This window comes from Lepidochelys kempii, chromosome 15 (genome assembly GCF_965140285.1).
Source record: "Lepidochelys kempii isolate rLepKem1 chromosome 15, rLepKem1.hap1, whole genome shotgun sequence".
NCBI classification, from domain to species: Eukaryota; Metazoa; Chordata; order Testudines; family Cheloniidae; genus Lepidochelys; species Lepidochelys kempii.
Window position 1 is genome coordinate 9,155,273 of NC_136394.1, and position 19,300 is coordinate 9,174,572.

Genomic DNA, 19,300 nt, shown 5'->3' on the forward strand with positions numbered 1-19,300 from the left:
CCTGGTAAGATCTCTGGAGCTACTGCCTGGAACTCGTGGATAGTTCCACCACAAACTATCAATTAACATCACTCCTGTCAAACCACCTAAATTCATGGCAGGCTTTGGACCATCTACTGTAGACTTCCCAAGGCTGATATTTTATTGTCTCTGGGATTGCTGGTGTGCCCTGCCTCCAAACACTAATAAAGGTGGGGCAACAGGAATTTCTGTAGCTGAGAACTTTAAACAGGGAGATTCTATGGGGAAGAGTTTCCCAAGCCCTTGTTCTCCAATGTGAGCATGAGACATTCTGCAATTTAAAGAGCTCTGAGAGAGGCGCACAAGGAATAACTGAGGGCCTCAGCAGCTCATATGGGGCTACAGAACAGAGCTAGAATGCTAGGCTGGGAGATTCGGTTGCCAGATGTAGGATGAGAAATCAGCATCTCAAGGCTCTTCATTGTCTTCCAGAAAGACGATTGCACAAGTAAGATGAGTCCAAATGCAAGAAGGCCTTGGTTACCTTTTGTGGGTGGATTAGCACAACTCTCCCCAATCCATTATTCCTGTAGTGTCCTGTCCTGCCATTCCATTCTACAATTTCCATGGCAGAAAATATACTCCAAGATAAAGACAAATCTCTCCCCTCCAGCTTGATACGTCTTTGGAACTGTGCATGCTGCTCCCCATGTTGTGAATTAATTTATTTCCCTGTGTATTCACTAGGTATTGTAGAGGAAAAATAGACAGTGAGAGAAGGACCTTCCCACTGAGGAAACTTAGGGGGAGAAAATCGAACAATTTAGTTGGGGATATGATTTTCTGCATTCTCCCTGGAGCTATTATAGGGCCAAATCCAGAGTCCCTTATGTGGGATCTACTCAGGCAAAGTGTTCATTGAAGCCAGTGGGAGATCTGACGAAGCACTAAGCCAAAATGATGTGAGGACAGGATTCGGCTGACAGATGCTTGTGTCAGAACTGAGAGCTTTCTCCTGGCCCTGCAAACTCTCCTGCTGTTTGATCCTGAAAGGCTGACCCGTGCGGTACTCTCACATGTGAATGGCCCCCTGGAGACAAAGGGCTACCCACAAATCGCCACCTCTCTTGACTTCTCAGTCTCAGAAATGAAAACATCCTTGACAATAACGTATTGAAACCTTAGCAATGTCTCTCTGAAGCCATGGTGCAGTGTGAGGCAACCATGGGCCACACATTAACAGCCTTTGGAAAGGCCAGGCAAGTCTTCTCCACGATGTTAAGTATACTTATGACTGTACTGGAAGCATACGTACTGTATATCATGTCTCAGCAACACATAGATAGGCATTATTGTGCTATAAGGCACATTTTAGGAACTCCAGTTTGAGGTCCATTGCTGACTCAGTGACAGCTCCCTCCGGATACTGCTAATGCAGTATCAGGTGATATGTGGGGAGGTGGCTGCAGGAAACGCATGTAACCTCTCTCTGTCTGATTAACTAACAAAGGCATGCTGATGCTTTGGAAAACTTGTATGTCTCTGATGAGTAACTGTGCCTGGAATGTAACAGCTAAACGCAGAACTGCAGGCCTAGGGCAAGGGTTCTCCAACTTCTTCCGAGTGTGGGGTACATTGGGATGCAGTCACCTCCTCCACACCCATTCACCACCATATGGGCCACCTCTCTCCCTGCCCCATTCACCACCCAAAAGACCTCCCTCCCCCTCATTCACCAGCACACAGACTGCCCCTGGTCTTCCCTACTCCCCGCTCACCAGTGCTCCCCTTGCCACTGAACATTCCTTTCCCAGTGGCACCTGATAGCTCCAGTCACCCCAGACCCCAAGGGCAGCCCATTCCCTCTTCCGCTTTATCAAGCAGCAATCCCACTGGAGGCAGCTAAACTGGCTCCTCCTGCTTGTTTCCAACAACTTACCTGGGCTCCAGGATGCTCACCCATAGCAGCGGCTGGTACAAAGAAAAGTCAGCCCCATAACACCACCACCTAGTTTTATATAGTGCTTTTCATCAGCATATCTCAAAGCACTTTACAATGGGAGGTAAGGATCCTTATCCCCATTTTACAAATGGTCACCATATGACCAGCCAGCTCCCTAAGCATCACCGACACATGTTCCCCATATCATCAATGGTCCATGGACCACAGACCAGGGACTGCTGCCATTGGAAATGCCCGGGGGAGGGGGTGGGGGTGAAGGACTTCTCTGTTAATCAGGCTCCACTCCCCTCCTCCACCCACCCCAATGCCAATGGGCAGCATTACTGGCAGACTTGTGTAAGGTGCTGACCCACGGAAGAGCGAGAGCACCAGGCACAGGGAGAGGAGAATCAGTGGAAACACAGGGCAGGAGCCTTACTCTGCCGACTTCCAAAAGTGCCCGGGGTGCGAAAGGCGACGGTTCCGCTTTGGCAGTTTCTCCAGCATCTCCATGAGCTTGGTGAAGGTGGGTCTCTCCTCTTGTTCATACGCCCAGCAGAAGAGAAGGATGTCCTGCAGCACGCACAAGACAGACAATGAAACAACGGAGCTAGCCCTCTCCACACACTTTACTGGGACTGCACAAACCCAGATAGAGACAGGCCGAGACAAAGCCCTGGATCCTAGGCACCTGCGTGCTTTGGGGACTGTTGCATCTGCCCATCTCTACCATGGGCTGAAACAAACTCCTCACCATTCACAAGGTCCCTAACTTTGAGGGAGATCAGATCTTGACGTGAATCCTGTAGCTTGGGCCCCATATCCTTGCAAAGAAGGGTGGGAGGAACAGTGGAGTTCACTCCAAGGCGCACATGCCACCTCCCAGACCCCACAAAAGGCTGGGTAAATGCAAAAAGGGCGGAGCTGCTGTGTTCCCTCTCTGGAAGGGGAAGGGATACACCCTGCTTTGCTGCTGGAGCCCTGCAGCTCTCCCCTACCCGTAACACCTTCTTCCTTCCAGCCAATAAGAGCTGGATGGGGCCCACCAACAATAGGTCAAGTGGGTCAAAAGGTGGCTGGTGTGGAGTGACATGAGGCGCTCCTTCCCCTCTAGGGACTGCATGAGCCTCCACCACCCTGGCAGTCTCTTCTGGCTGAGACAGCAGGAAGGGAAGTTAGATCCTGGCACACAACACAACCGCATTTTCTTTGGCCCACGGGCCACCCCAGCAAAGGTGATTTTTGGAGACGCTAGAGCGGTTGGAGATGCTAGAGTGCGTCACAATGGGAGCACCTCCCCCCACCCACCTGAACACACTGCCACATCACATACCGATATCTCTTTGCCCATGCCGATCTGGCTGAGGTTGGGCTTCATCCCTCTTCCCACTTGCCATATTATTGCCTCTGCCGGTTGCGTCTTGAAAGGCCACTCCCGCGCATGCAGCTCATACCAGATAGTGCTGTTCGGAGACAGTAGCACTGGGCGTTAGAATGACCTAGACACCAAAGATGCAGCTGGGGTACCTCTGAACACTGTAGCCAGGCCGCATTCTCTCCCTGAACATCCGCACTGACAGAATATGCCCTGCCAGGGGCATTCCTTATTCAGTATCCAGGGTAGACATCTCAGAGAAGGCATGTTCTCACACCACCACTACCCTCTCCTATGTAGATAGCACCTTGTACCCAGGGATCTCAAAGCATTCCACAAAAGTGGGTATTCATGCCATTTCAGAGATGGGGAAACTGAGGCACAGAAGCTAGTGACTTGACCAAAGTCACATGACAAGTCGCTGGCAAACTCTGAATGAACCCCCAGCTCTTCTGACTGCTAGACCCGTGTTCCAATACACTGCATCCCCTTTGCTGGGGATTCTCATCACAGTCTCATCTTGACCTGCAGGGATTTTGCATGTGACTGTAACTCTCATTACCAGTAAAAGGCACCTGTGCCATTCCCCCCCCCACCCTTTTTAGCACATATTGGGCCAGACCTTCAACTAGTGTAAAACTGGTGTAGCTGCACTGATTTTGCTGGGGCTACATCCATTTACACCAGCTAAGAATCTGGCCCACTGAGAAGAGAATAGGCCTCTTTGATGGGAGGCACAAACAGACTGACTAGTGACCCTGGTACTTCAAGTGGGAGGCTCCTGCAGTGCTGCAATGGTGGTTGAACCTGCTGCATGGGGAGCAGCTTAATAGATAATGCAGGGGGTAAATCAGTCTTATAGCTTTTACACATTCATGCCACCTGCTCCAGCTGGATCTGGAAGCAAGCTCTGTAGCAACAGGAGGTTTTGCTTTTCTGTTTTTTCCCCAACAGGAATTCAGTGCTAGATCAACAGCCCCAGAGGCAGATAGGTGGTAGGTAGACTGCCCGTAACACAGGGACTGTCTGGACAGCGATGCAAGCTCCCCCACACACCCCCATCTGGGATCTTCATTCCTGACCCGGCGGGACCAGCCACCTCCTGGGGTGGAGAGGGTCGGTCAGATTCTCCAGCCATTTGCTACTTGGCCACTCCAGACAGACAGTGAGGCAAGGCCCCATGTACTCTGCAGTGAGCTGCATCTAACGTCTGCGCCGCCCTGGTGCAGCCCACTGGACATTCTGCACCAGCTGAGCTGGTCGACGTGGCCATGGATAGTCCAGGCCGCACATTGAATTTTGTACATAGTTGCATTTGCTGTGCACTGCCCTGGCATGAGGGGTTTCCAGTGTGCCACAGGGCGGTGTCTTGATGGAACTGAACTGTGTTGTCGGGGGGAAGGTGGAGAACCTGGCAGCTGAGCAGGGAGCCAGCGGGGTCTTTTGGCCCCTGGGAAGTGGTCTGGGATTGTGGAGGAGGCCCACACTGGTATCATCTGCTGAGGTGACCATCAGTTTACAGTGTTCACATTTAAAACAGCTCCCTACAGTTTCAGAGTCAACAAGCCACTGAGACGGGGTCCGCTGGGTCAGGAGAACCACACCTCATTGGCTGATGTTGGGCTCACATTTTATAAGGTTTTCTGCACAACTATCAGGTTTGCAACCCCACTTTATTAAATGAAAACTTCGGGCTCAGATCCTGATGTCTGGCACAGCTGAGCTAAGGACAAAGGTGTTTGAAGCCACTTGTGCGCCACCCCATCCCCATGTCTTCCATCCATAGTAGAGGGCAATGTTCTTCTCTTACTCCCCACCTCCACAGCTGTGGAGGGAGAGGAGTTCTGAGTCACCTCCCTCAGCTTTGCAAGAAACATCAATCTTCGGCTTCAAAAGCGCTCCGAGGCGGACAGCCCTGTCCAGGGGCATTGTTCTGCTTCACATTTATTATATTCACCACCAAGACATGACTTGAGGGGGAGAAAAAAAAAAAAAGATTGTCCATGACAGCAGCAATCGCTGCACCATGCAAAATAGGTTCAAGGGGAGGAAGGGAATACAGCCTCGCACGCTTCAGCTTTCAGGTATTAATTGAAAACCAGAAATCCATCAAGTCAAAGGGGAAATGCACCTTGACAGGGTAATGAGAGATGTCCTGAAAAGCATCAGCCAGCGTGAAATGAAGATCTAAGTCTCCCTGGACATCAGCTCCCCTCCTCCCCATGACCCTGCTGAAATTTCCTTTCTTGCTCACAATAGAACTGGATTTGAAAGCTGGAGCTGGGGGCAGAGTTACAAAGTTGTGAGGTACTCAGAAGGCAGACAGTTAGCCTGGGCTCCTTGTTCCTGCCCCAGCAGCACAGCTGTCTCCTGATCCCTAGATGGAACTAGTGGGAAGGGAGGGCACGAAACATCAGCTTCTCTCCCCATAGCCAACTGCCTACACTTTTCACTGCTGCTCTAGGACCAGAGACAGCCTCCAACATCACTTCCAAGAGGAGATCCATTCAATAGCTAGCTCGTCCTTCACCCTGCTATCTGCTCCTTGCCCCCTTGACAACCAGGCTTATTATCTGGTGTCTGGACAACGGGACTTTTTGAAAAAATAAATGTTCATGCTTCTAAGTGGACTCTTGGGATTAATCAGAAGGTTTCCTGGGGAATTCTTATCTGTACTGTGTTAGTGTTGCTGGCCTTCGGGCCCTGAATGGATTTGTTTTGAAATAATGCGCTCGAGAAAGGAATATTTCACCAGGACCAGCGTAGCAGGCTTCACGCAGAGCTCTTTTGTAAGCAGGGTTCTCTTGTTTCTGCATCTACTGAACTTTCGCTTCATTTCTTCTTCTTCTTCCTCTTTTGTTGTTGTTGTTATTGCAAAACTGATTGAGAACCAAAGCCCAGCAGCACCAACCAGAAATGCCAGGAGCTCTCTTCACATTCACTATGTTCAAGGCACTAATGTCTAAAGGGGGACCTGGGGATGAGGCAGGTCTAGCTGCAGATTTCCAGTGTGCCAGTCACCAACCTAGGCACCAGGCCTAAATTCCCTGCTGGCTTAAACCGGGGCAGCTCAGAGCCTTTGGCCCCAGGTACATCCACCATGGCTCCGTCCTTTCCTCACATACTGCACTAGTTACATTAGGGGAGTAAGTGGCTTCCTCTCTGAAGACAGCGGTGGTAGCTATCAGCAAAATGGAAGAGAGGTGACGAGCAAATCTGCTGATGTATTTACTCAGTCTGATTCTGAATCCTTCCATGCCTAGAAGTGCCATTCTCATCAATGAGAGTCATTTGAGCAGAGGGGAGGCAAGATCAGACCCCAAGTTTGGAACTCTTGATGGTTTACAGCTGAAAGGATCAATGGGCTGTGAATAATATAAATACAAACCATTCTAAAGTTGCCTTGAGTGAGAAGCCTGCATCTTTACAAAAGTGGGGGGTAGGCATTTTATAAAATATTTCTTGCTCCAGAACTATGCCAGTCTTGGGGTTCAGGGGGGGCAGGTCCAACTGGCAGTATCCAATAATTTAGGGACAATTTCATCCACAGGACTGGATACTGCACAATTAGAGGAAGTGGTGCTGTCTGCCAATGGTATTCATAAGTTGCCTGTCACTGTGGTATGTTAAGTGCAATGGCATCTAAGGCCTCAGTCTTTGGAAGCGTCCATTAATTTTGGATGCCTGTTTTCAGGTGCCAAATCTGACATGCCAGATCCTGGTTTTCAGAGGTGCTGAGCACTCGCTGCCCCTACCAAAGTCAACATGAGCTACCGGTGCTCCATGCTGCTGAAAAAATGAGCCCTGGTCATATCCAATTGGGTACCCAACATGAGAACCCTCCCCCCCCCCGAAAAAAATTAGTGTGCACGGAATGGGAACCGGAAACATTGCTGTAAGGTCTGGAGTATTTCTAATGTTCTCATACCTGAACGATTTCTTCCGTTAATCTGCTTGATAAACGTGTATTTTCTGCGATGAAGGAAAAATAAAAAGCTCTGTATGTATAAATGTATCCATACGTTCCCTTTCCTAGTCTCAGGCAACAGAGTCTAGATAGGGGGATAAGAGTGTCTTGAAAGGCTGAGTCTAACAGCACCATCTCACAGGCAGCTGTTCTCCTTCCAGCTAAGCTGAGAGTCGTTACTGATGGTCAGCGATTCAATGCAAAGCAGGTTTTAGATCCAAAGATTGCAGATGTCCATCTCCAGAACGCAAAGAACACGAGGCTTCCAGAGAGAATTTTCAGAAGGCCCACTCTGAAAACTCATTTTCCAGAGTTTATTTTTCAATTTTAGACCACATCCCTGCAGTCGCCACCGTTATTTTGATGGCTGCACCCAGCTTTAATTAATTTGTTTTTCTAAGCATGAGTTTCCCTGGCACAGATCCGTGCAGAGTTATTCCTTACCTGTCAGACCAGAAGGATAACATTAATTAGTGGAGCGGAGGGCATCTCTTAGCTTTGTGACACTTCACATTGCTACATTGATTGATTCCATTCCTTATTTTTCCTCCTCCTTAATGGAGGACTTCTGTGAAGCAAGGTCTTAATCACCTGGACATTCGGTGTTTCTCCATACAAATTTTTCTACGCCAGAATCTTTTCCTCGGGACTAGAGCCTAGATCCCACTGCAGACACACTGGGTCACAAAGCAGCCCCAGTAAGGTCAGCCAACAAGCAGGACCATCCCTGCTTAGAGGAACGAACAAGAGGCATTAAGGTAGCAGAGCAGTGCCTACACTACCCTGCTCCCTAAGGCTTAGTGGAAAGGGGCCATGCAGCCTTTCCCTGTACCCTGGCAATTCTCAGTGCCCCATGAGCTAGATCTCTTCAGGCCACCAGTAACTCTAGAAGAACCAGAATACCAGCCAAATCTGGGAGCAAAGCCACAGTGATGTCAGCTGTCATAGCACCACTGAAATCAATGACCCAAACTGACCATCTGCCCACTGGTGTTTACCAAAAGGAGAAAACTAGAGCTGTCCTGCAGTGTGCTGGGGAAAGAGACCAAAAGGGGGCAGAAAGGCAGTGCAGCCTTACCAAGTCTTACGACTATTTCCCTTTGCTGCCATTTTTGGTCTCATTTGGTCCCAAATTCCTTCAGGAAAAGAATTTGTGAGCCAGATCCTCAGCCGGTGTAAACTGGCAAATCTCCACTAAAATCAATTTACAGCAGCTGAGGATCTGGCCGCACAATTCCCAGCATCTGGGAGGATATTACGAACCATGAAGAACAAAAACACTGAAAACTTGTAAAAGAAACTGACGGCTACTTTAAACAGGCATAGAGCTCTCAGATAATAACTTTAAGTCTTAACCAAATGGCTTTTGCTTAGTTTGAGAAGATCCCTTAATTGCTTCTTTTTTTGTTGTTGTTTTTAACGCTGACATTACACCAAAAATGTACTGCTTTAATTATTGCATTTTTTAAATGGAAATAGCTTGTCAGATAACAGCTTCGCATAAACTAATCACCGTATGCTGCAGTCTTTAAGGTGCCCATCAATATGGCACAAAGGAAAATTAATCCACCGGACAAAACCTATCGTCCTATGTCTGCCTCAAGGAAGATTTTTTATCAGGGAAATGGTTGGGCCACTTTCACAAAGGATATTTTCTATTAGATAAATAGTGTGAATAATTAACTGGTGTACGAGATGCTCTAACTGGAAACAACCATTTACTCTGTCTGTCTGTCATTTGGCATCCCCTCCCCCTACTGTCCGCAGTTTTAGAGCAAAATTCTAATAATGTTTAAATTGTTCTAGATTATCTAGCATGGAGATCAATGTCCGTAGAGAATTCAGAGTATCGAACTCTTCTAGGTTCTCCTACCCACCGCCTCACACGCAATCAGCCGGGCTCTCTAAAATGTTTCCTCTATGTTCACGTTATGAAGTATTTATAGGGGAGAGATGGGTCTGAACCAGAAACCCGAGAGCTGAAGGTGGATCTAGTTTTCTGGAGTTGGCCCTGGTCACAAAGTGGAAGTCCTGAAGTCAAATGGGATCTTGCCCCAAGCTGCGGGATGCCATTTGGACTGTGGTTTCAATTCAGTCTGCTGGAGACAAGGCTCAGCTCTGGAGTTGGGCTCTGGCTGATGCAAGACTCCATCATTTAGAAGAAAGGGTTAAGCTGAGGTCCATCCCTAATTTAGTTTGGTCAGTGAGATTGCTCTAGCGCCCCCATCTCAGCATTTAGCATGCTGCAGAGTGCTGGCATGGAGACTGTCTCATCCCCCACGCAACACAGGGAATGGCGCTTAAAGTGGGGAAAGGCCACAAGGGGTCGCAGACCCGGCAAACAAATATTTAAATATTTTAAAAAATCAAGCTGGGTTGCTGATGGGTGCGCTTTAACCACTCTCTTACTAAATTTGCGGCTCCCAGATTATGATAGCCCCCACTTTTTTCAAACTAGTTTAAGCATTGGCATGAAGAAGAGGGAAAGAATCTTTCACGCTGACCAAGATCCCAGGCTGTGGGGCAGCCAGCCGGCAGAAGCTAGGTGATCCCAGGCTGTGGGGCAGCCAGCCAGCAGATGCTGCTATAGGCTACAGCAGTCACTTCCTTTATCTCCTCTGTGCCTTCTTCTACGTAGAGCTGATGGCCAATGGATCCATACAGTTAGTGGATGGAACCAGCCATCCTGGATTGGCCTGGTCCAGCCACTTCCCTGGCCTTTCCACAAACCCCTAACACATACGTACTGGGCTGCCATGAACTTGGCTCTATGGCACAAAGAATACTGCAGGCTTTGTTGCATTCCACAGCCTTTCTATAGGCAAGAAGGTCCCGTTCCACCCCCCCCGCGCGGCAAGGACTCCACACCACCCACACCCTCCTCCCCCTAGAACGCTCTGTTCGGCCTGTTCCACAAACCAACAATCCGCCTGGGAGACCAAGAGAGTTACCGAACTCCTGCTGCAATAAGACAGATCCCTTCGGTTCCGTTTCATTTCCCTCCCGTCGTTCCTGCCTGCTTTGCAGCAGCACCAGAATGCTGCAATACTGTGCTAGCCCATGGGCTCACCCCCAACCCCAAACTCCTCCCGACAGAGCCAGATATTAGCTTGGGCCCACAACAGGACTTACCCAAGTGCAAAAACGTCTGAGGGCTTGGAGAAGGGCAGCTTGTCCTCTTCCGTGTCAGGCGAGAGCTGGCGGATGATTTCCGGGGCCAGGTGGCACAGCCAGCCATTCTGGATCCGCAGCTTATTCTCCCTCCTGAGGCGACAAGAAGGCAACAGCGGGAGCATCACCGAGCTGCCATTTCAACCATACTTCCTACGAGGGTCACTGACCACGCGGTGACGAACTGGGATAGCAACCGGCTAAGGCTGCACGTCCTCACTGCCTCTAGTCAGTCCAGAGGCAAACCGGGTTTACCCCACTGGGTCAATAAAGTGGTTATTCTAGGGTAGGACCTGTGTTCTAACTCCTCTAAATAAATCACAAGGAGAAACAAAATGAGTGACCTCACTTTTGTCCCTAGTGCATGTTTGGCCATCTCACAAAACAACTATACAATGGGTCACAGGTAGACTGTTCCTGGAAGACCAGGACTCACACGGGGTGGTAGAAATGGAAGGATGTAGCTCAGTTGGGATTGAGATTACTCAGGAGCGTCGTGTGAAGAAACCTTGCATAGCGCCTGCCCTACAGTCTCCCAGTGCTATGAGTCCCTTACATTAGCCTACGTCTCAGAAATCCACACCAGCAAAAGATAAAACTTCCTCCACTAATAAACTGTATTTGGAATTAGGGCCGCTGCAGTCAATCCACATAGGATCAGGTCCTAAAACAGAACAAAGCAGCTAGGGATAAACGAACAAAAGGCTAAATTCTGATCTGTTATGCTGGTGCAATTCTGGAGTCACTCCGCTGACTTCAGCAAAGGGCCTCAAATTTACACTGCTGTAACAGAGAAGAAGTTGCCCGGCAAATGTCAGCCTGTGTGAAAGAAAAGACACCCTGGAATTTCAGGCTGTCGTTACGGCAATGCCTGATATATACATAATATATGCCTTTTACTGGAGTGGGTGGGTGAGGTTCCGTGGCCTGCAATGTGCAGAAGGTCAGACTAGATGATCATGATGGTCCCTTCTGGCCTTTAAGTCTATGAGTCTATACAGGAAATATGTCAGAGACACATGAAAAAGCAATCCTAGCAAGTGGCTTTCTCACTGACCCAAAACATTTTGTACAGAACAATATAAGAAATGCAACCGAACCGCAAAAAAGACCTTTACATGCATCTGCTACAGAGCGACAAGACACCATATTAAAAAAGGGAAATCGTCAGGAAATCTAAATAGAGCAGAAAGGTCCAGATGGGCGAGTGAACTAGCAACTCAAGGAAAAAAAGTCACATTATATCTGTAAGTTGGGAGGAGGAGTTTTGAGGAGAGCTATTCCAGTGCTGTTAGCAATATAGGACTAACATGTTCATTACTGAGTAGGGGAGCTAGACAGACAATGGCCACTCATTGAATGGGACTTGCATGGCGAAATCTCTGAGTTGGCTTTGAAAATCTCACCCTATATTTTTATTACCAATAGCTTTGTGGACATATATATGTGTGTGAGGGTGCATGGATATGCACACAGTCATCCAGTACTGCAATGCCAAATTTAATTATAGGCCACTTTGCCCCTTGTTTTCACAAACATTATTCTTGAATAGATTTTTTTTAACTTAATACTGTGGTGCTCAGCCCTTCAGCTGCTTTTCACTGACCTGACGGCTTGAGCTTTGCCCATCCAGCAACTTGGGGAAATAATAAAATCAATCAATGAATCAATCAATAAATAATAATACTAATGCTTTGTGCTTGGGCAGTGCTGCTTGTTGGCAGCTCTCAGAGCACTGTATAAATAGCTGGGGGAACATCATTATCGCCATTCCACCAGGGTGAAAGACCAGCCTGGTTAGTGCACGCTGTGGCCGGCGCTGCCGAAGATGACCTGTAACACCGGTGCAATACAAATAATAAGTAAAGGTAATAACAGTAAAGTAACTTGCCCAAGGTTACCCAACGGGGCAGTGCTGGGAATAGAATGCGGGTCTCAAACACCTGGCTGGTTGAACCACCCTGGGCCTAATCCATGACCACTGAGATCCACTGAGTCTCCAGTGTCTCCTCTCCAGCAATAGCCTTTATGTCACCGGCTGGCCTGAAAGGACACTTCGTAATCTGCGATGGCACCAGGAGCGAACCCTGACCTTGCCTGGTACTTAGAACGTTAACATTCCTCACTCACGTCCCAGCAAGGGCATAGCCTTTTCCTTCCCTAGAGTCCTGCCTATGAAAACCAGATGCCACATTACATCGAGCAATAATCTGTAGGGATGCCATCGCTGACAGCAATTAAACAACTGTTAGGTAATGAAGTGAACTCAGGTCAGCACTAGTGAGCAGCGGGACCCGCACCATGTACCAATTGCCTGCTTTGTAACTGTGTCTCAGGGAAGTCAGGTGTGTGGCCTGGGAGCTCAGCAATAGCACCTTGAGTTACCTGGGTTGTGTAAAGTGACCTGGGTGGGGGGGAGTGGCGGGGAGTGTCATGAGCTCAGCTCCTTTGCCACTTTGCTGGCCGGTGTGGGGAGCATCGGGCGGGAGTTTGAATAGGTGAGACAAAAGCGAGATTTATCTTACTGCTCCAAGAGCCCCTTCTAATTGCAGAAGGGGAACTGGAGGCAGCCTCAGGGCTTTCTTCTAGGAGCAAGGATGCTGTAGTGTTGGCTGGTCGCTCAGATGAAAGGACCTCAGATGCTCCAGCTGGAGTGCCAGGATTGTGGGAGGAGTATCCAGCCTGGCATAAAGCTAGATTTCATCTCAGAGCAGAAAATATAACGCAGAAATAGTAAAGCTGGACTGACATTTTCACCAGTAAATAGTGATTTTCCTCATTTCTTTCTAGCAGGATGCTAAAGGAAACATTTTCAAAGAAGCCTCCTAAACCATACTCAACTCATGCCTGTGGCCAATCTCCATCTGCCTCATGCACACCGTCCAGTCTAAAGGATCATTTGACCCCTAGAATTAACAATGAAAGCAGAAGTTTCCTGCTCCAGAAATTGATCTCCGCCTTCCAAGGCGATGACCTCTGTGCTTTCTAGCACCAAGGTGTCATACCATATACATGTTTTCGCCTGGATTACTGTTGACTGTAGGACTGATGGGTCAGGGAATCTGTCTTGCTCGGTGTTTAATAAAGAGACACCCCACAGAACTCCAGGTGCCTCCTAACTCACCCACACATCTGCCCTCCACTTTTCTGCATTACCCTCAGCCAGCCTGGCCAGCTCCTAACTCTTACATCTCTGCCTGCCCCCCAGTCAATCTGCATGAGCTAGATTTCCATCCCTGTGTCCCAAGGCTACACAAATCACACACGTCCTCCCCTGCGAGCACCCAGCCAGGGTCATTTGTAATTGGCTCCCCAAACACTAGCCCATACTCACTCTAATTCCACTTGTCACGTCCTGCTTCATTATAACTAGCTGCCCCAGTAAATGTATTTGCCAATCTCTTTGGTGACAGGACTGTTAACTCTGAGCGGCCTCCCTCGCCAGCACGTAGCACAGGAATTTCACTTAATTTTTAATCCTGCTCCCCACCTCATCTACCAGTCAGTTCCTTTATCTCCTCAAGGTCCTGGCTAATCAATACACATATTGATTCTTTAGCAAATGGATGATACAAGCATGCCAGGCAGGCTTCCTCCTCCTTTCACCTTCCAGGCTGGAGCCTTGCAGGTATTCCCCAGTCCACGGGCACTGCTCTCCACGCCACACTGAAGCTGCTCAACAAAGCGGTCTCCTCAGCCAAGCTATGTCCATAAGGGGACGGAGTCTCTCCCTCAGCATGACACCGGGCACAGCCAGACAAGAGCCCACATATAAGGCCCCTTCGGTTTTGGTTTTCACCGATTTTTTCCCCAAAAGTTCTTGGGTTATAAAAAAAAGCCATTATTCCTGTTTTACCGAATTTTCACCCTAATTTTGGAAGTGCCGACTCCCCGGACCCAGCTCCCTGTTTCTGGAAGGAGGTCTGGCGGCTCATGAACTGCCATCTCTCCTTCTGCAGTGGGGGGCCCGGGCCAGACTCCAGGGGGGTCCCCCTCACAGAGTTTCCACCAGACGGCTCAGCACACCTGCGCAGAGGAGGGGAACTGCTGGTCAGTGGCTGCTGCTTCACAGTCGGGGAGCAAGATGAGGGGGGAGCCAGGGCCCAGCAGCCGAGCCAGCCCAACCGCTGCAGTGACCAGCCCGCAGGGAGCGGGCGGCTTCCTCAGCTGCTACACTGAGACCATAACCAATTAGTACAGCAACCGCCACACCCCGCTGGGTGCCTCCCACCTACTGAACCCCATGAATACTGGGCAGCCCCTCCCACACCAAGAACCCTGTAAGTACCAGGCACCCCTCACCTCCCCACCCACTGCCCCCCATGAATCATAGAATATCAGGGTTGGAAGGGACCTCAGGAGGTCATCTAGTCCAACCCTCTGCTCAAAGCAGGACCAATCCCCAACTAAATCATCCCAGCCAGGGCTTTGTCAAGCCAGACCTTAAAAATATCTAAGGAAGGAGATTCCACCACCTCCCTAGGTAACTCATTCCAGTGTTTCACCACCCTCCTAGTGAAAAAGTTTTTCCTAATATCCAACCTAAACCTCCCCCACTGCAACTTGAGACCATTACTCCTTGTTCTGTCATCAGCTACCACTGAGAACAGTCTAGAACCATCCTCTTTGTAACCCCCTTTCAGGTAGTTGAAAGCAGCTATCAAATCCCCCCTCATTCTTCTCTTCCGCAGACTAAACAATCACAGTTCCCTCAGCCTCTCCTCATAAGTCATGTGTTCCAGTCCCCTAATCATTTTTGTTGCCCTCCGCTGGACTCCCCTCACCCACGGCACTCTTCACCCCACTGTCCCCCTGAACACCCCTCACCTGCCCACCCACCCACCTTTCCCTGCCCCTATTTCATCCCTAGGTTACAGTCAGCAGGGGAGAAGAGGCAGGCTCTGGGCCCTCTTCTCCCTGAACGTCACAGCCCAGGCCTGTTTCTGCAAAGGACCCAAACCAAACACCCTCCCAACAAACTTGGGGACAATTCAGATCCTGAAAGAAACTTTTCAGTTTGGGCTCAACTCTACTTTGTCTTTTTCCACCCAACCTCATCCTCTTCCTCGACTGGCCAGGCCACAAGGGAGGCACAGCTATAAACTCCCAAAGCAAACGTTCCTTCTTCCTACCTAAGAAGGTAACACAGTTTTGTGTGGCTGTGTATACAGAGCATGCAGACAAACCCACATGCCCTTGGGTAGGTTTGCTTTTCCCCTTTCCTATTTCTTCCCAGTCTTTATCTGCCTGCCTCCATTTGTGAGACATGATCAAATCCGGTCATTTGTTTTGAAAAATTCCCCTTCACCACAAAAATGTACCATTGTTACGAGGCAGCACGTGCGTGTTTATAGCACGTGGTCTGATTCGGAGCTCAATCCCACCACTGGACAACAGAAGAAACGCCGCTGAAATCAACAAGTTTACACTGCCGTGAGCAAGATCAGAAATCAGATGCAAACTCTCCACCCTGTCTTCCCCCAAACTGCTCCGAGGCAGGTAGTGAGAAAAACAATCAAGAGGTAGGTCAATTAGAAACACAACCCTCCCAGCCCACTGCGTGAAGGGACTTAACTAGGAGTTCACAACAGCACAAGCAGCTCCCAACGCTTATTAAGTCTCTGCCATCACTCTAGAAACCTGACAGCGCCTCTTCGCCTTGGCTGGGGGGAGTGCGCCTTGGCAACCAGTAATACCGGCAGGTCTCAGAGGCCTCCATGCTCCAGGAGTCAGAGGTGAGAGCGCTCTGGTACAGAGGGGAAGCTTTCAGCTCCCACCAGCAGGCTCTGAGATTCTTTGCTGGCCCTCATGTGCGGCTCTTAATTAGAAGTTGCTACTAAGCACCGAGGTCAATTAAAAGGCACAAAGATACCCCCCGCTACTGAAGTCTGTGCTCACAGCACTTCTCTAATGGTGGGTGAGGAGGAGAGAGACAAGCACAAGTAACAGTCAGTGCGTGCACCCACAGGGCTCTGAAAAGCAAAGCCTTGCAAATACAAATACAAATACAGTGTAGTGGTTTCCTAAACGGGTTCTGCAGCTCCCAGGTTTGAACCATTCCTTTGGTTTTAACCCATGTTGTCCCCATCTCTGCTCGTCAGTCCAGAAACTCCAAACAAAGCTCAGTTGAATCCAGGAGATTCCCATAGTTTTGACACAAAACCATGGATCAGCGGAGGTCTGCCTGAAAGTACCAGTGGGCTCAAGCCATCCAGTTCAGCGATATTCTGGGGTGCCAGGGTTTCACTTTGGCCCATTATTAGGATGGGATTCAGCTGGGAAGTTCTGTTACAGATCCACCTCCAAACTTCCCTGATATCCAGGTGCGTTTGAGTCTGGGGTTTCAGGGCTTACGAGCCTTCCAATGAACTGGGCTGGGCTCGGAGATTGTACTGAAAGCCGAAACTGGGCAAATTTGATGCAGTTTGGGGCTTCCTGATATAAGTTGTTCGTGGCTTTGCAAATAACCTGGCCCCCTAGACTAAAATGAACACGTGTTATTGACTTAAAGCCTTGTAAAATCTAGTGATTTAAACACAAGTTTTATTTATTTCACATTAAAAGTGAGAGCAGGAGAGCTCTCCACATTTTGCAAAATCCACTCCCCGCATTCCTAATCACAGAAGAGGTCTACTGAGTGCAACCACATATTTAAAGAAAAATAAAACAAATAAAACTCTCTCTTGAGCCAAGTCTTAAGGTAAGTCTCTCCAGGGCAGATTTTAATGATCACATAAAGCCTATTCCTCAGACAGGCAAATGCACTTTTGCACATACCTAGATTGCAAATGCATTATGCCGCATGCTCCTGCCAACTCAGGGTGAGTTTTCACTGAACAAAGGTGCGTTCTTTCCTCAAGGTAGCTAAAAGGTGGTAACTAATGGGGTAAAATCCTTGTGAAGACCCGGCAGTTTGTTGTTTTCACACATTTTAGCACATGTAGGTAAACCTGAGGCTCCCCCAACAGCCCTTACTCCTCATCCTGCTGTAACACATATGAAAACTACAAATTGCCTCGTCTTCACTAGGATTTTACCTTGCGTCAGTTACCAAGAGGTGAGAAAGAACACACCTTTTTTTCCCCTCGTGAAGACAAAACCTCAATGATTTTTATGTGCACTTTATGCATGGTCTCTACCAGTGCACCAGGTGACGTTACTGTTGTCTTGTCCTGCAATCATCAGATCAGGCCATGAAGTTTGAGAATGAATTTGGCAACTTGTCCAGGTTCCTTTGCAAGGGATCGATCCAAGGTGTTCAATCCAAAAAACTTCACTTTCCTTACAATACTGCATTCAAAAACCTGAGTAGGCATTAGAGCCTGCTCCTGACACGTCTTGCACAGTGGATATATTTTGATCCCCTCTGTATTGATTTTCATTCTGGCAATGTGACCCAGCTGCAATCTCATAACTGTAGATGTTATTTTCCTAGATGTTTCGGTATCAATCAGAGGATCTTTCATCTTTTGACCATTAATTTCAGCTAATATTTCCCTTGCTAGGGCATCAATATCTTCAACCACTGTCATTCCAACCTGAGTTTCCCATCTTCCAGTTTTGGCCAGGTCATCAGCTACCTCACTCCCGTATACACCAATGTGTGATGGAATCCATTGAAAAGTCAATTTATTGTGTCAGTGTGTAGTGCATCAGGTATTGTGCAAATACAACTTGCTGGCAGACTTGGGTCCCCAGCCTGCAGTGGTCTCTGTATGGGCACACCCTTCTTCCTTGGTGGGACCCATTGTAAGATGAGGGGCTTCATCTGGTTCATTATGACTCTGTAAAAGGGAAATTATATAGCAAATACTGATGCCTGCATGTGACAGGCAGTACCTGGTTCTTCGAGGCCCCCCTCTGGAGGTCCCACAGACTTATCACATCCCGCCCCAGGAAAGGAGTAGTGAAGGTGGGTCTTCCAGGCCTGCCTAGAGAGGCTGCATGGAAGCAGCCAATCTGAGCCCAGCAGGCTCCGATAAAAGGAACTGCAGGGCCTGAGCAGGTCAGTTCCTGGCTGGGGCCAGAGGAGCCAGGCTGGGTGCTCCTTGCTGGCCACAGGAGCTCATGCGAGAACCAGAAGATGGATTCTGGTGGCACTGGCATTCAGTGAGGAGGAAGAGGATCTGAGGACTTCAGCCCTGAGAGAAGGGTGAAGAGAAAGGAGCTATGTGGGAAAAGGCCCAGGGAACAGCAGCAGTTAACTGGAGAAGGCAGAACGCAGCTGCTGTTTATAGGATCCCTGAGTTTGGACGAGGAGTAGTGGGTGAGCGCAGGTTCTCCCATTGGCCACTGGCAAAGTGACCTCAGTGCCGAGAAAGGGGACAAGTTTCCTTTACAAGCCTGAGCAAAGGGCGGGATTGAAAGGAGCCAAGGATAGGCAGAAGACAGAAGGCCCCCTCAGGGAGGCAGGGCTGAGTCCAGCTTGAGCCTGGGATTGGAAGACTTTTGTTTTGTGTTATTTTGGACATAAATACACCATTTGACTGTGTAACTTGGCTGGAGGGCTGAGCCACTGAAGACCTACCAAGCAAGGGGCACGAGGAGCGGATGGGGGAGGGGAGATTGCAGCACCACAGCCAGCCAAGAGGAGGTGCTCAGGAGGTGAATGCCCCGTCACACTGCAACGTTAGAGGTGCAAACCTGCTGGCTCTTGAGAATTCCTAGTGAGTTTTCTCGAATGTTTTGGGAAAGGAATGGAATGTTAAAGGCCACCCCAGAACTGGCGGGGAGAGCATACTCACCTGCCAATAGAATCCCTCAAAAAAGCAATTTAAAAAAAATTTCACTGGTAGGGTCTGGCCTCTGCTCCTTTCCCAGCTCAGGCAATTGCATTGGGACCACAGCAAACCTCCAAGACCACCCAAAAAGCAGGGCCTGTATT

At 49.0% G+C, this 19,300-nt stretch overlaps 1 protein-coding gene across 3 annotated transcripts in view; it reads right to left on the minus strand.

The window, feature by feature from the left end:
- The window catches only part of KSR2 (kinase suppressor of ras 2), a 283,459-nt gene that overhangs the window by 14,553 nt on the left and 249,606 nt on the right, over positions 1 to 19,300 (minus strand). For 2 of the 3 annotated variants that reach the window (XM_078848923.1, XM_073312610.1), the window contains 3 exons: positions 10,378 to 10,509; positions 3,237 to 3,366; positions 2,339 to 2,476 (listed from right to left, as the gene is read on the minus strand). In XM_078848923.1, coding sequence (XP_078705049.1) covers positions 2,339 to 2,476; positions 3,237 to 3,366; positions 10,378 to 10,509 — 400 coding nt within the window. Of the gene's footprint in view, positions 1 to 2,338; positions 2,477 to 3,236; positions 3,367 to 10,377; positions 10,510 to 19,300 lie in introns of those variants that run through there. The other variant, XM_073312611.2, reaches the window with a different exon arrangement.